At 35.5% G+C, this 16272-nt stretch overlaps 1 protein-coding gene across 7 annotated transcripts in view; it reads right to left on the reverse strand.

Moving 5' to 3' along the window:
* The window catches only part of LOC110463586 (PTB domain-containing engulfment adapter protein 1-like), a 45854-nt gene that overhangs the window by 14213 nt on the left and 15369 nt on the right, over positions 1-16272 (reverse strand). For all 7 annotated transcript variants that reach the window (XM_021518310.1, XM_021518306.1, XM_021518307.1 and 4 more), the window contains 3 exons: positions 5736-5896; positions 1654-1718; positions 602-673 (listed from right to left, as the gene is read on the reverse strand). In XM_021518310.1, coding sequence (XP_021373985.1) covers positions 602-673; positions 1654-1718; positions 5736-5745 — 147 coding nt within the window. In that variant the 5' untranslated portion in view covers positions 5746-5896. The remainder of the gene's footprint in view (positions 1-601; positions 674-1653; positions 1719-5735; positions 5897-16272) is intronic.

Consider the following 16272-nt stretch of genomic DNA (forward strand, 5'->3'; position numbering starts at 1 on the left):
TACACAAAATTGTACTTTAATAAAGAAACTTTAATTAGGAATTGAAATGCTGATCGTATTTTTTTTTCGAGTTGAAAAGTATTGCATCATACCAAACTTCAATCTGAATCAATTGCTACAGGTTTGGGATAAGATAAGTGTTATTATTAGGTATTACCTATTATTATTTCATTACTACCTAATAATAGATCTAAACTTATCCCGAACTTGTTGCGATTGACTCTTATACTTAGTTTGCCCTTTTCTTCTCTACACCTTGAACCAAACTTCAATCTGAATACAAATTCTTCATCACAAGAAATTCAGATTAGAAAAAGATGGAATTTGATATTTTTGAAACATTTTCAACAGGTTGTTGCAAATCTGATCAGCCTCAAAACGTTTGCAAAATAAAATCTACGACAAATTTTGTAATATAATGAAAATCATAATAAAATCAGGATGTTTCTGGATTTAAAACAGCTTCTAGTTTTCTTTGTTAAAAAAACAAACAGAGCTCTGAACACGGGTCCCTGGGCTCCGACATTCCATCACAGGAAAAGATAAGCAATCTTTGGGGAAGATCAGCATTTGTTTCCTGTAATGGTCGCGCCAACCCTACCTTTCGTTTCCTGATGGCATCTTTTACAACTTCTGTTCCTTTGGGGTTTTCCACTTCGCTCTCGCCCAAAAACTACAAAGCGAACAAACACATGTAACAGGACCATTTAGATACCAGTGCATGTTACCAGAACCTAACACAATACATGTCATTGATTTTTACTCGAGTTTTAAACACATTTATTGTTTTTTATTGAAATATGGATGATCTATGATATGGTACCATGCAATCACTACCATTACACGTTGGGCAATATTCCAGCACATTCTGCCACGTAAGGAGTTCTATCACAAGAATAGAATCTGGTTTCCTTCTGCAGAGATCAGATATAGGCCATAGTGAAAAAAATCAGAACTTGATAGCAAAAAACATTTCTACATTAATTTCATATAAATGTATTTAGATTCTGTTTGAAATGATTCTCATTGCTATACATGTGTTTATATTCTAGCATCATTGTTACATAAAAAGCATGTTTTTATTTCCTATTGTTATTTCAATTCTTAGAATGTTTATTTCAATGTATCAATCATGTTAGAAAGATGAATGTAAGATATACATGTAATTGTACCTATACAATCTGGTAATAGCTACGGTAATAATATTGCCAAAAATGAATTACATGGCATCATATATACAGCTACATGTGGATATCCAAAGTTAGAACTATGGCATCTATAGGCTAGGTACCTTCTTTGACATCAAACATGGTGTAATCCCTTAACAGAATCTCCAGGGTCTGGGGGTGGCAATGGGGGTTGAGGGCTGGGGTTGTTGTATTTATCTTGACCATTACACAACCTGTCCCCATATCAGGACTCTTGTAAGGTTGAGTTTGGTGGTGAGTTCAAAGGGTCAATGTAAATAGCTTGACATTGTAGACATAATATTTACCCTCAGTAGTGTTTCTGGGGATGGGTTTAAGGGTGGGGATGAGGATGGGGAGGGGTTAGATGTTATAGGTAGGGATTGGGAGGGGTTAGAGGTTATAGAAGGGGATGGGGAGGGGTTAGAGGTTATAGATGGGGATGGGGAGGGGTTGATGTGCGTACCTTGACATTGTAGACAATGTGTCCCCTCAGTAGAGTTTCTGGGGGATGTACCCACTGTTTGTTAGCTGAAACACAAACACATATGATTAACATGTTTCATCTCAATATGTCAAACCGTATTTGATTAAGTGGTTAGGACATAGTGGTTCCTCTGATCTATCAGACAGACATTGCTTATACAGACACCAAAAATCCATTTTAAAGACATGTTAAGTATATTAAGACATAAGGGGCTTATACACCTGCAAGTTTCAGCCGAATCAAGAAAGATATAGCAGGTATCAGTTAATTTCCCATTAACTATGAATTTTATATAACAATTTTCAGTGAGTTTTATTAAGATCTGCCACAGATGGAGAACATTCCATCACATATACATCAGAAAATGACTTGAGAAATTTTAAGACATTAAAGGCAATTTGACTAAAAATGCAGAGGGTATAATGTCGAAGCAACATTTTTGTCTTCTAGCCACACATCATTGTAAAAATAACATCACACTGGGTAATATTCAGGTTTAATAGACTGCTTTATTGAACACGTTGCATATCTTAAATCATTTACACATCAAATCAGCTTCAGTGTATGATAAAAACTTCATATTAGGACAAGTGCACTTATCAGGTATCATAAGGTAACAGGAGTAGAGAAACAACTGGTAGTTTATTGGAACTAATATGGTAATAGGAATAGAGACACAACATATAGTTTATTGAAACTAATAGGGTTACAGGAATAGAGAAACAACCTGTTGTTTATTGGAACTAATTTGGTAACAGGGATATAGAGAAACAACATGTTGTTTATTAGAACTAATATGGTAACAGGGATAGAGAAACAACCTGTTGTTTATTAGATCTAATTTGGTAACAGGGATATAGAGAAACAACATGTAGTTTATTGGAACCAATTTGGTAACAGGGATATAGAGAAACAACATGTAGTTTATTAGATCTAATTTGGTAACAGGGATATAGAGAAACAACATGTAGTTTATTGGAACCAATTTGGTAACAGGGATATAGAGAAACAACCTGTAGTTTATTAGAACTAATATGGTAACAGGGATATAGAGAAACAACATGTTGTTTATTAGAACTAATTTGGTAACAGGGATATAGAGAAACAACATGTAGTTTATTAGAACTGATATGGTAACAGGGATATAGAGAAACAACATGTAGTTTATTAAGACAAATACAGTAACAGGAAAAGAGAAACAACAATTTACTAGGGCTAATATGATATCAGGAATCGAGAAATAACCTGTAGTTAACTAGTATAGTTTATTAGGACTATCTGACTGTCATTATTAACAAACCTGACTGTTCAAACTGACTAGTTTACATTACATTTTAATATGAATTGCACTACGTGAGGGCTATGTTTGAAATAACACTAACTAACCATGACCATGTTTAAAAGCTACAGGTCCGTATTTTGAACTGCACATTTATTTTCAGTGATGTTTACAAGTGTGCAGCGCTATAGACATATTTTAAGATGTATCGTGGGAGTGTAATCACCCATTTGTCCTTGAAGCAACAGGTGTTATATATATAGAGACAGTGTGTAGCTGACACACCAACTGGTGCTTTTCTCACCAGAGACAGACAGAGTTTATTAAACTTTAAATAATCTTACATAAACTGACAAACATGTTCTACACTGCTTGAATCTCAATCGAGTTCCCATCACCTTCTGACAAAACAAACTTCAACCGATTCCATAAAAGTCAGATGTTATGGGAACGATGAGATTTTGTTTATTGTATAATGTATAAGCTAAACAAATTCCATCAAAGTCAGAGGTAATGGGAACTAGTTTGAGATTCTGTTTATCTTGTAGCAAGCGTTCAACCAGCTTCAAAACAGTAAGATGTAATTGGAACAAGTTTGGAAACAAATTTTGAATAAGTTTCAACAATCTTCATAAAAGTCCAATGTTATAAGAACAAGTTTTAGATTATGTTTATCATACAACAAGCTTCAATCAGCTTCAAAACAGTCAGATGTAATGGGAGCAAGTTTTAGATTCTGTTTACCATACAACAAGCTTCAATCAGCTTCAATCAGCTTCAAAACAGTCAGATGTAATGGGAGCAAGTTTTAGATTCTGTTTATCAGATGATTTACCTAACTTTGAAAATTAAAATGAAAAAAAAGGAAAATGCTGTAAATGAAATAGTTCACCATAAGTTCATCTGAATAAAATTCAGATCTACACGATAAAACTATTGCTGTATTATTGAGTAGACACTGGGATTGGTAATATTGATAATTGGTTATTGTTTACATGTTTTCTTTTACATAGTCATCAACTCTAACTGATTGTAGTCTCATAAAGTCACTTAACATTTTTTTCCATGTGAAATTTACTTAATTTGAATGAACACTTAGGTTTTAATAAAAAACAACACTATTATATGTGATACATTGAACACTGCATAGCATAACCACACTTAAGTGTATTACCCTACCAAATTCAGTTGGCATTCACAATGATGTGAATGCCATGGCCAGATTGTCACTATTATTATTATGATGTTCCAAAGGTTATAGTTAACCATTGGATGCCACAGACCCTTTGTGTATCCAATGGGTGTTATTTGTAATATACCATATTCGCCGTAATTAGTACCCAAGGCACTTAAAACTTAGATTAAATGGGGGCACTTATTAGGATAATAAAATGGTAGTTATATCAGAACAAGTGGTGAAACTTCCTGCATTGCTGCAGTATAACAGAAGGACATTTTAGGGTAGCTAGAGGTCTGGATGTCAATTTTTCATCCTCTCTGTTCTAATCCAGTCATGATCACCAGTCTTAAATCTCTACTTAATAGTGTTAAGTACTGTAAATTATAGACCAGTTCTGGTCAGGTCTGATGATTTACCTAAATTTATAATATCACCCCCCCCCCCCCCCCCCGAAATAGGGGGAGGGGGCGCTAATTACATCAAATACAGTATATGTAGAATAAAAAGGTGGATGTTACGGAAGTGAACCTTTTAAGGAGCGTTCATAAAACAGTTGCACATTATTTGAACAACTATACGCTAATTAATGACTTTGAACTGAAAGCTTATTAGTGCTGAAAAACACAAATCCGAATATGAAAATAATTATTCCGGGGATATGTAAATATTACTGGCATTATCGGACAACTTCAATCTGACTGGTTGTGACAATTTGACATTTTGAAGCCCGGTAATATAATGCCCATTCACCTTTTGATATTACAAGTTATATATTCGTGTCTTCTGAAGGAAGTAGACAGGGCATTATAGTACTGATTGGATTGAAATGTCACAAGGTCATACCTGGTACATGTATATAGTCTTGTAACAGTATAATTACGAGTAGAGTAACTATACGTTAAATACAACACATTATAGCGTGTAAACAGAATTCGTAAACACACCACAACACAACTTTAAACTATAAGCATTACCTGTAAGCACTTACTAATGGTTAACCTAATTATTAAGCAACTTCTAATGCACAAAGCACTAATATTTTTGTCAATAAATGATGATATGATTACCAGGAAATATTGTTCCCCAATACTCTAGGTACCCATATTTGACATTAAAACACAAATGGAAACAATTAATTATCTGTTACCAAAGATATTCTACCTTTTTCTTAAATACCACCATTGAAAAATATTGTTAACCAGATGACACGCTTACGATCATTGAAATATCGTCTCTGAAATACCACTAGTGAAATACTGTTTGTTAAATACTACCAATGAAATACCAACATTAAAATATATCCGGAGAAATACCACTTCTGAAATACCATGCCAAACACCAAAGTGAAATACCACCGGTGAGTACCACAGTGAAGTACCACCATCCACCAGTGACATCAGATTGATAAAATATCCTGTTTATCTCACCATTTTTTATGATCACAACTATGATCGATAAAAAACATGACTTTGTCGTAACAAGACTTTTGACAAAACAATACTTTGATAATCAAAACTAGTCATTGCTGCAAAAAAACATTTTCATAACAAGATTATGACACACGAAGACCTTAATTTAACACTACATAGTTATTTCACTCACCTGCCCTCATGTTTCCTCCGAAGCTCGTCGGGTTGGTAGGTTCGGTCAGTAGACTGAGGGGTGGGGACGGGAGGTCCGCAGGCTCCGGGGATGACCGGATTAGGCGGCTGCTCGGCTGTTTGTTGATGCCCACATGTATAAACTTCCTCTTGCCGAATTCCCTGTTTGGAATAAGGACGGTACTCTGACTACTCTTAAAGTAATCCCTCGCCACCTTAACAGTGGCAGTACTGGTGTCAACCATGGCTAATTAGCTTGGTGCTCACCGCTTGTTTATATAATGTCCCAGGTAAGGGTCAAGCAATTATATATCAATGGGCAGAGGTTACAATCAAACACAATAGCCGGAAGGCAGACTGCAATTTACTAATTCAGGTGTCAAATCACACAAAATGTAGCTCAGTGCTGTAGGAGTACAATTCTCGTTGGTCAGGAAGTAGTATACCAGTAGTTGGAGATGTTCCAATCAATTCTAATAAAAAGTCTCTGGCAAAATTTATCCAAATATTCTGGACCGGTTATATCCTTTGGTGAACCACTGCAAGTATATATCCAGAAAGTTGACGACAGATTTCAGGTATATGGTCTAGATCTACACAGTCTGGTTCTAGGAATGTATATATTACAACATGATGATTTGTAACTACTGACGGTGTCAACAGAGATAGAGGTGCTCTAATCAGTATGTGACTGAGTGAGTGACCTCATCAGATCACAAGGGTGCACCTTGACCACCTTGACCACAACTGACCTCAGTAGAGTTGGTCAAACTCTTGAATTGAGAACCACTGAGTAGTAGTAGTACTACCAAATATCCTTGTTTTAGACATGCAGACAATTAGCACTAGTTGCAGTGAGTCTCGATTCTGATCTGTCGTCAGTGATAATCTCCGTTAGCTAATCACAAACTCCAGGTAGATTTCATATGAACGTTACCTATAAATTACACATAGAACAGGTAAAAACTGAATTTGCCAATCCTATGAGTATCATTCAGACTATCCTCTGACATATGTATATACAGGTGTATTTACCTTGTTTCACCTGTCTACACCTATATATGTACAGGTAGATCGAAAACTCGTTAGTATAATATACTGCAGTGACCAGCAATAATGAATTACCAATCAACTATGTCTGCAACAACAGGTAGGAAACTATTACAATTAATCTTGTACTAATATGTTTATGAGTACATATATTTCTAAATTGGATAAATAATACTATTACAATAACTGCACACAATATGTATAATGACCTTCAACCTCAATCTGGATCAACGATATTAAAGGATCATGTTCCAAAGTCAACAAATAAAACATAACCCCTGGCCCGTGTACCTACAAAATCTATCTATGTATACAGGTACCTCTGTCAGGTAATTTAACCCTTTCAACCCTATGTAACTTTAGTAGACTATGCTATGCATTGATCTGGATGAGTCCATATTGGTCTACAGTGGTGAAAGGGTTAATACAGGTAAGCTTTGAACTACATACCAGAACCAACCTAATGCTAAATTAAGCACATCTGTAGTCGTTTTTTAAGATATATTACGGTACAAAAGAAATCCTCCCTTAAAAATTGTCGTTCAGTAGAAATAGGAAATAATGAAAAAAAAAATATTGTTTCATTCATGTGATTTTGACAGATGACAGTTACTGATTGTGACACGTTTCCTGGAAAACCACTAAATAAAAACAATCAACGCTAATTGCTCAAACAGAAACATTGACGTCAATAGGATATTTTCAGTATTGCGTGTTATCTAAAGTACACTGTGGATTGTAAAGACAACAAATATATTTATCAACAAACCACAGACATTCAATTTGAAAAAAAAAAATCAAAATCACGTTGACTTTCTTCAAAAGCTGATATAGCTTTTGCGTAAGGAGCTTAAATTAAACTACACATGACTTCATATAAATGATTTGAATTTTTTGCTATTCAATAGAAATTTATCAAGATGTAAAATTTATTTATCTATGTCTGGTATATCACAAAGCAAACCAGTATTTCCAGGTAAAAATGTTGATATAGTTTTATTCAAAAGGAGTTAAAAATAACCACATATGATATTATATAAATGATTTTAATTTTTATTCATGTTTTTCCATGAAAATTCTTTGAGATATAAAATTGTTTAAATCAATTTATTTAAACCTAACACAAAGCAAACCTGTATTTCTAGGTAAAACAGCTGGTCTGGTCACTATCGTATAAATCTTAAATTTCAAACGAATTTTTATCTGAGCAAGCAAGTTTACATGAGAAATTCTTTGAAGAATTCCAAACTGTTAAACAAATCACCTGACAAAAAATTCCTGGCTGTACTTAAGTCTAAATCCGCCCAAACAACATCCTATACAAAGATTAGAAGTGGTGGAGTATACAGATAACTGTAATCCCTAAGATTTATTTAGATAGTTTTCACTCAGAGTGTACGAAGATTGACTTACTTTAAACACTTAACTTAGACAAGTTTACACTATCAGATCTAGCATGACAAGTTGTAATAACAGTGTGATAGATTTAGAATTCCTTTAGATGTTCAAATTTATATGCAGTATATACATATGCCTATAGGTATGTACTCGTTAACATTAGCAATTAACCTCATTTACAGATTTAATTTACATATACATTAATTACACAAAATATTACTCGACATCTTATTAACTATAGTTGTTTTTTCATGACAATTTTATGAACTAACCTGAAGTATTTTGACAAGGGACAATACTAGACACTGTCTTATTTAAAGAAAGGGTTTAAATGACAGGTAACTGATATACTATAATTGACCTCAAACTGAACCTTGACCTTAAATAACAATGGATACTGACACAGTCCCTTGTTTCTAGCTAAATACCTGTCGTCAGGGAATCGGTGAAAGATTGATGTTTACGTGAACTGACAAGACATCTGTCCTCGTTTATATTTTACCTGTTGGCAATTAATTTCAGGCTCACAGCAGTGACAACAATTTCACTTCCTCAAAATGGATTTCGAAATATATTTCAACAATAACACTGCAGGAAAAAAAAGTCCCAGTTTGAAACTTACGAATCATGACACAAAAAAATAACAATATCCAGTGAATGATTTACATGAAATCGTGACACAGGAATAATTCCACTTTCCAGACCTGTTTCGGGTTCATCGAACAGACACAATTCACAAACAGGTATATATAAACATTCTGTTATACATCCACACTCCAGGTAGATCTACCCAGAATGTAAATCCGGCCCATGGCCGACGTGACACCCCAAGTAATCCTTTAACACAGCAAATATACCTTGGCAACACACATCATGAGAATAATCTGTCACAAAATCATGGTCCCAGAAAATATTTTTGCCTATTAGGGAGATTTTCTGCTGACTTCCCCAGATGTCGAGTTTCCAAAGTTTCACACCACAACTTGACAGACTGCAACGTGTCACAGCCTGGTACACATGTACTTGGGGGCCAGGGTTTGTGTACATATGTGTATACAGTTGTATAGTGGTACTGGTTCAGGATAAGATCTTACTTACCGACCCAGCCTAGGGCCAGCACACTGACATCACACTACATGTAGTGGTACTCAATTTTGAACTTTCTAAAATAATTTAAGAATGAAAATATCACAATATGGATTTTTATTTTGAACTTTTTCGTTTAATAAATGTTTTTTTATTGCTTTTGACAAATCTTGAAAAAATATGCAATATCAGCAGAATTTTGAGAGTTAACCCTAGCTGTAAATTAATCTTTTTTGAATTACTCTCAAGTGAAATTTAATCAAATTCAGATCAGGTTACTGAAACTGAGAAATTTACTGAGGTATCCTATAGTAATTGACATCACAGTCTCATTAAACACCTTAAACACTAGAAAATGTCTATAACACAATCAACATATTTCTCAGCCTTGTAAACTTATTTTCAGTCATGTTTGAAAATTTTCTATAAATATTTTTCGACTTGACCTAGGCACCCTGAAATATGACCTCGTCAAGACATTTTTGCATATGTGGCATTTGTATATATATTTTCGTTAAGAAATGAAGTAGCTTAAGTATGTGGCATCACTGAATTGGATGCTGTTTTTCTTTAAATAGTAAGAAGTGACCCTGGAACCATGAAATTCCAAACTCATTCCAGGTTTGCTTGATATTTGACCCTTGTATAAATTTTGCTCAAAATCTGTTAGGAATTTTTTTTGTTGCTGGAGAGACTGTGTTAATTAACCCTTTCAGCCCTATGTAACTTTAGTAGACTCTACCATGCATTGGTATGGAGGGGTCCATTATGGTCTACAGTGGTGAAAGGGTTAACTATAACTGCCCCCCCCCCCCACCAAAATGTTGCAGGGGCATAAAATTAAAAAAAAATTACCATGGTAACATATCTACATGCATATCTAATAAAACTGCAACCTTAGAGAAACGCCTCATGGAAAAATAAACACCGCCTGACATTTAGCTGACAGATTAATACATGTATGTTGTAACGGACATAAAACCACGGAACAGAAAATGACAGGATAATGACGCCCCCTCTACCCTGGCTCATATGACACTTATTTTGTCCCTGATTTAGATATACTTAAGGTTACATGTGAGTAATTTTGTATTAATATACCATAACATTAGTCAACCACAACAGAGCTCATCAAGGGTGCGATATAGAATAATGGGATATATATGGCAGCCATTTTACTTTTTTTTTAATCTCTGGATTTGCATACGCATGATATTTCCCTATTTCGTAGAAAATCCACCTTTATTTTACCTAAAAACTAAAACTCCCTCTAAACAATCAGAATCTCTATACAATTGGTTGAGATTTTAGAAATTCAGTATTTATTGAAATGAGTCTATTAACATCAAATAAGTGAGTTTCTTCTGTTTAGAAAGCATTGGATCAATGATAATTTATTATAAGAAGTGTAGTCTTAATATTATATATAAGCAAATTCATTTTGCTGATTCAGGTAAAAGAATGCTTGCAATGAAAATCTCTTTACCAAAACCTCAATATCCCTACCACTGTAGGAGAGGAAATTTGTTCTAAAGTCATCAAATGTATGCATTTGGTTCTTTAGGTTTGGTTTTCGGTTTCTTTGGGTAAAGGGTCTTCCTAACATATATAAGGTTACATGAAGACATTGTCCACAGATGACAGGGCCAATAAACGATCATTTTAACTCATTCATCCCTGAAGACACATTTGAACTCTTCCAATTCATAGGTTCGAATAGTTCAGTATGAAATTTCAGGGGTGAATGAGTTAAAGTTGAATCTCACTGAAATGTCATAATCTTGATATGACAGCATGACAATCTTACCTGAGGTCATAATAATCTGACACCAGGCTATGACCAGGGGTATGACTTAGGAGATACTGCTGGAAAGAAAGAGCAGGTAGGACAGAAAAAGTCCAGGTCCCAAAGGAGCAGGTAGGACAGAAAAAGTCCAGGTCCCAAAGGAGCAGGTAGGACAGAAAAAGTCCAGGTCCCAAAGGAGCAGGTAGGACAGAAAAAGTCCAGGTCCCAAAGGAGCAGGTAGGACAGAAAAAGTCCAGGTCCCAAAGGAGCAGGTAGGACAGAAAAAGTCCAGGTCCCAAAGGAGCAGGTAGGACAGAAAAAGTCCAGGTCCCAAAGGAGCAGGTAGGACAGAAAAAGTCCAGGTCCCATGTGCTGAAATAGGGACAGCTGGTCTACTCTGTCCCCAAGGAGACTCCAGATTCGACAGGGGAATCCATATAATCTGGTTGCCTGTTACAATCTTGATATTGCGGAGACATAGCAGGTCCATTTTCTTATTAACCGAGTATTGGACCATGCACCTCTTGGTGATATCACCAATTCCGGATACGTCACCTATTTAAATTCTGAATGGGCGACCACACACTTTAATCAGAGATATCTCCTACTGAAAAGCTGTGATTTCAATCATGTCATTATCAATTTTTAGTGAATCTTATTATTTTATTAATTTGTATAGGTATGTCACCGCCATGTTACTGATCAACTAAGAAAGAATGAGTTTGTGATATCACTAGTGAAACATTCCCCTATACTAAACAGTAGGACAGTATGCTGTGGAGTTATAAGTACATTGCACTTCTACCGACGGTGAATGCACTAGATATTTTGCAGTTACATAATGTATTGCTCAAGTCCACCCAACTGTACCAATAGGTAGCAGTACATGGGTTGAATCTTTGGCCGATACTGAAAAAGCTCATAGATAAAGTGAAAATTCATAGCAACGCCATACATGTATTTGAAATAGTCGCTATGAAATACAGATAAGAAAAGACATCAGATTATAAAGGATAAAACCCCTTCAGGTCAGTAGATGACGTAAGATCTGTGTTTGTCATCTTTATCTTATCTGTATCTGATCACAGACATACGCGACAACAACCTGGGACTATCTCCTGCCACGATGTACCATGTAACTTTTTTTTTAACATTACTCTGCACCATTTAACTTGATGATACGGTCACGGTTGGCTGAGATCATTAGACTGAAACGTGACGTTCATTGCACTTTCAGAGGTCGTCAACAACAACAGTTTTACATTTCACTGTTTAAAGGTTGCATACAATGTTATACATAACACACCCAATATTTGTTTTAGCTATCTTCCTTATTGTTTTTCAAAATGCATTATTGATGAGTTCATACTTTTGTAGAAGAACTCTACCCAAGCTAGTAAGGCACAGGTTCTTAAGCCTCGCCTGTCAATACACCTATAATATATAATATAATATTTTATGTGTATTGACAGACGAGGCTAGTCCCTGTGAGTAAGGCGACTTTGACACTTAATGTATAATCCATCCTTTACACATTCTTGGGTACCTTTTATATCTAACCCATGACATGTGCATTTCCAAGTTCAAATCACCTTTTCAAAACATTGTTTTTGGGGTACCGGTATATATAGTGCAGAAATCTTTTGGAACAGTGACGTTTGTCTGAGTGTAACAAAGCCTGCATCCTTAGCCCTTTCACCACTGTAGACCATAATGGACTCATCCAGATCAATGCACGGTAGAGTCTACTAAAGTTACCTAGGGGTGAAAGGGTTGAGTCTGTCAATGGCAATACATTGAGAAATATATTTCAGTAAATTATTCATGCAACTGCACTTTTTTGAACTGTCAGATATACATTTTTAAACAAAAACAAAATGTGCTTTTAGCGGCTTTTTAAGCATAATATGTGACTAGAGGGATTTCCCTTCCCTTCAGTTCAACCAGTACAGGACTATAAGTCACAAACCACGACACAGATATGGCACCAAGCTCAACTCTAACACCCAAAGGCATTGGAAAAAAACACCTGTATTACTGTGTTTGATTATGTATGTACATAATTATGTATATATATAGTGAGTTGACATACCACAGGACGATTATCACCTGAAAGATCAGAATCATATGGCTTGCATCAAAGTCTGTGTTAGACTATTGTCTGCAGGTCACACACATCTGGGACTTGTCATCAAGATCACAGCAAAACCTGGACGTTAATCTAAACCCCCCCTACAGTATTCACTGTAATAAGCACCCCTTCTAATCTAACCTGACCCCCCCTACAGTATTCGCTGTAATTATCGCCCCTCTCGTTATAAGTACTCCTCCCCTTTTTTGAGAACTTATTACATGATATAAGCGGGGGGGGGGAGACAGTTTTGAACTCTCCCTGGGAATGTGTGGGACAGTTATGTCACCATATGTTACAGCAACAGACACAATAATGTTTATGACCCCCTTCCTTCCAAGTGGCCTGGGTGTTAAGTACGGCAAATACGGTATAATACTGACTTTTTTTACCCACTTATAGTGTAATGTGGTTATACCAAAGCTCAAATACCTTGTATAGTTAGTGAGAGGATCAAAGCTCAAATACCTTGTATAGTTAGTGAGAGGATCAAAGCTCAAATACCTTGTACAGTTAATGAGAGGATCAAAGTTTAAATTATGTGTAGAACTTGATAGATCTTTTCAAAGGTCAAACTAGAGTTATGTAAGATAAGTAAGAATTAACCAGCCTGGTCAGCTGTGCGGTCAAGAGCATTTGACAGAGTTTGAACTGTGGTCACATGTGTACTCCTAGGCCTGGGTTTGACACCCTGCATCAGTAACAATTTTTGTCGGATATCCAAACAGGTCATAAAATAAATAAGCATATATTGTTTATACTTCTTGCAACATCAACATCAAGTAGAAGTATTGATTATATCTGCATCAAATTTAGTGTCATATGTTTGTATGTGAAATACAATCAATATAATTAATTAGACTGTCAACAAATTAACACAGCCCTGGACAAAGTTTAAAAAATAATTATTTGACATGAATTGACATTTCAATTGCAATGTATTTCCAAATTAATAATATTCGTGTTTATATGCATCAAACGATCTATTGTGTTTAACATTCGATATTGATCGATGTATACAGCTCTGTATAAATAGTTTTTTTCTGCCCTCGTGATGACCATGAACCAATCAATTTCTATGATTGATAGAAGTACTTCTGTTGAGACTGTCCCACAATCTGTATTTGTAGCATTATAGACATTAATATTCCTAACAGGACACCGTCCCCAGAACATGTCCCGAGTCTCTGCCAACACAAATTATCATATATACACTCGGAATAGTACTGTCATGAGCAGGCATATTCATTTCTTTGTTTTATTTCTGTCGTAAATGACGAAGCTTTCCAATCCATCACCATCAAGAGTACCTCGACTACATCAGAAGCAAGGTGATAACGAGGATGACTAACGAGTAATCAAAATCACTTTCCTAATTAGTAAATTGATACACAGTCTGGGTGTTCCTTATTTACATAATTAAGGATGCATGTTCCACTGTAAAACCTTTAACTGCGCTTACAAAACTTTTTTTTCCTGGATAACTATATAGCTTTGATAAATCTTTTCTGAAAAGAAAACTGTTGCTTTGTGTAACTTTTATGGGAAAATAATCATGATGAATTAAAATCAAGGCAATTAAAGTATTGCGAGGCAACCCATAGTCCCCCACCAGCAATGATTTCTATACTTAACAAACAGTTCACATTTGTCAGAAAGCATAGGTCACAGTGAGATCATAGTGACCTACTTCTTGCACTCGGCCATCCCTAGATGTCATTGTACACCAAATCTTGTTACTGAAGGTGAAATAGTATAGAAGATATGCCCCGGACAAATATTTTCAAAAGTGAAATTAAGGTCAAAGGTCAAGTCATGGGTCACAGTGACCTAGTTCTTGCACTCTGCACTCTCTCATCCCAAGATGTCCTTGAAAAACCAAATCTGGCTTCTTCAGGTAGAATAGTACAGAAGATATGCCCCTGACAAACTTTTTCAAAAGTTAACGTCAAAGGTCAAGTCATAGGTCACAGTGAGGTCATAGTGACCTTCTTGCAAAATGGCAAAATGTATACAGTATATAAGTGTCATTGATAGTGATTTCAAAGTTTATAAGGTGAATCAATGTCATACTTCAATATGTCCTAGTAATATGACATTTCTGGGTATGACACTTAGATCATTCAATGAGCCCTGACGGACGAACAAAGTTTGAAGTTGCAAATACATACTTCAATCCATACAGAGCTGACAACATGTTATATATCGCGTCCATTACTGAATACTGAAACTATGAGAAATAGCCAGACTGGTACATGCTGAACTCTGGTCATTCAAACCAACTACTCTACCAGATCACTGCCAATTGACCATATAAGCCCTGTACCTGCTATACCCTCTTCCTTCCTACAACAAAGTCTTCAGCCGAGAAGACAGACACAGGACCCTTTATATATATCATTTTCCATGATTTTTTTAAATTGAGTGTCATAGTAACAGGCAAACAAATTACAACATCAAGACTGGGATTCGAACCCAAGACATCTAATCACATGCTCTAACCAGCTATATGAGCAACCTAGCACTGCACCCTGAGTCAAGTTCCACCAGACATCACATGTTATAAGTTAATTGTACTCACTTAACTGAATAGATGTAATTTATTGTGTAACCCTAAATATTGAACATATTTTTGTTCTCCATAAATTACACAATAACACCACACTTCAAGCTGCCCTTCTTATAGTGATTAGCTGTGCCAATTAACTGGTGTTGTATGAAAATACCCCCCCCCCCCCCCATATTTTGTTCCTGGAAGAATACAGCTGAACTTTGACACCTGAATCTGAATTGCTATTAAACTTTATACCTGCTAAGTCACCTGCAAAGGTCAATTTGCAGATGACCTCCACGACCTGAACAGATTGTAGCATATTTTGGAATCTCTTACATCTGCATTGCTTATCCAAACGATGATATTTGTTTCAAAATTATATTTTTTAAGCTTTGAATATTAAATAAAATCCTTTGAAAACACAAACAAGTATATGAAATGGCATTTTTTTATAGTTCAAATACCATACCACTGATAATGATGACTTTGAAAAGTTGACATACTGAAATGATCTGCAATAAGCAGGGCTGATC

Source organism: Mizuhopecten yessoensis, unplaced genomic scaffold, assembly GCF_002113885.1.
Source record: "Mizuhopecten yessoensis strain PY_sf001 unplaced genomic scaffold, ASM211388v2 scaffold10917, whole genome shotgun sequence".
In the NCBI taxonomy this organism is placed as follows: domain Eukaryota; kingdom Metazoa; phylum Mollusca; class Bivalvia; order Pectinida; family Pectinidae; genus Mizuhopecten; species Mizuhopecten yessoensis.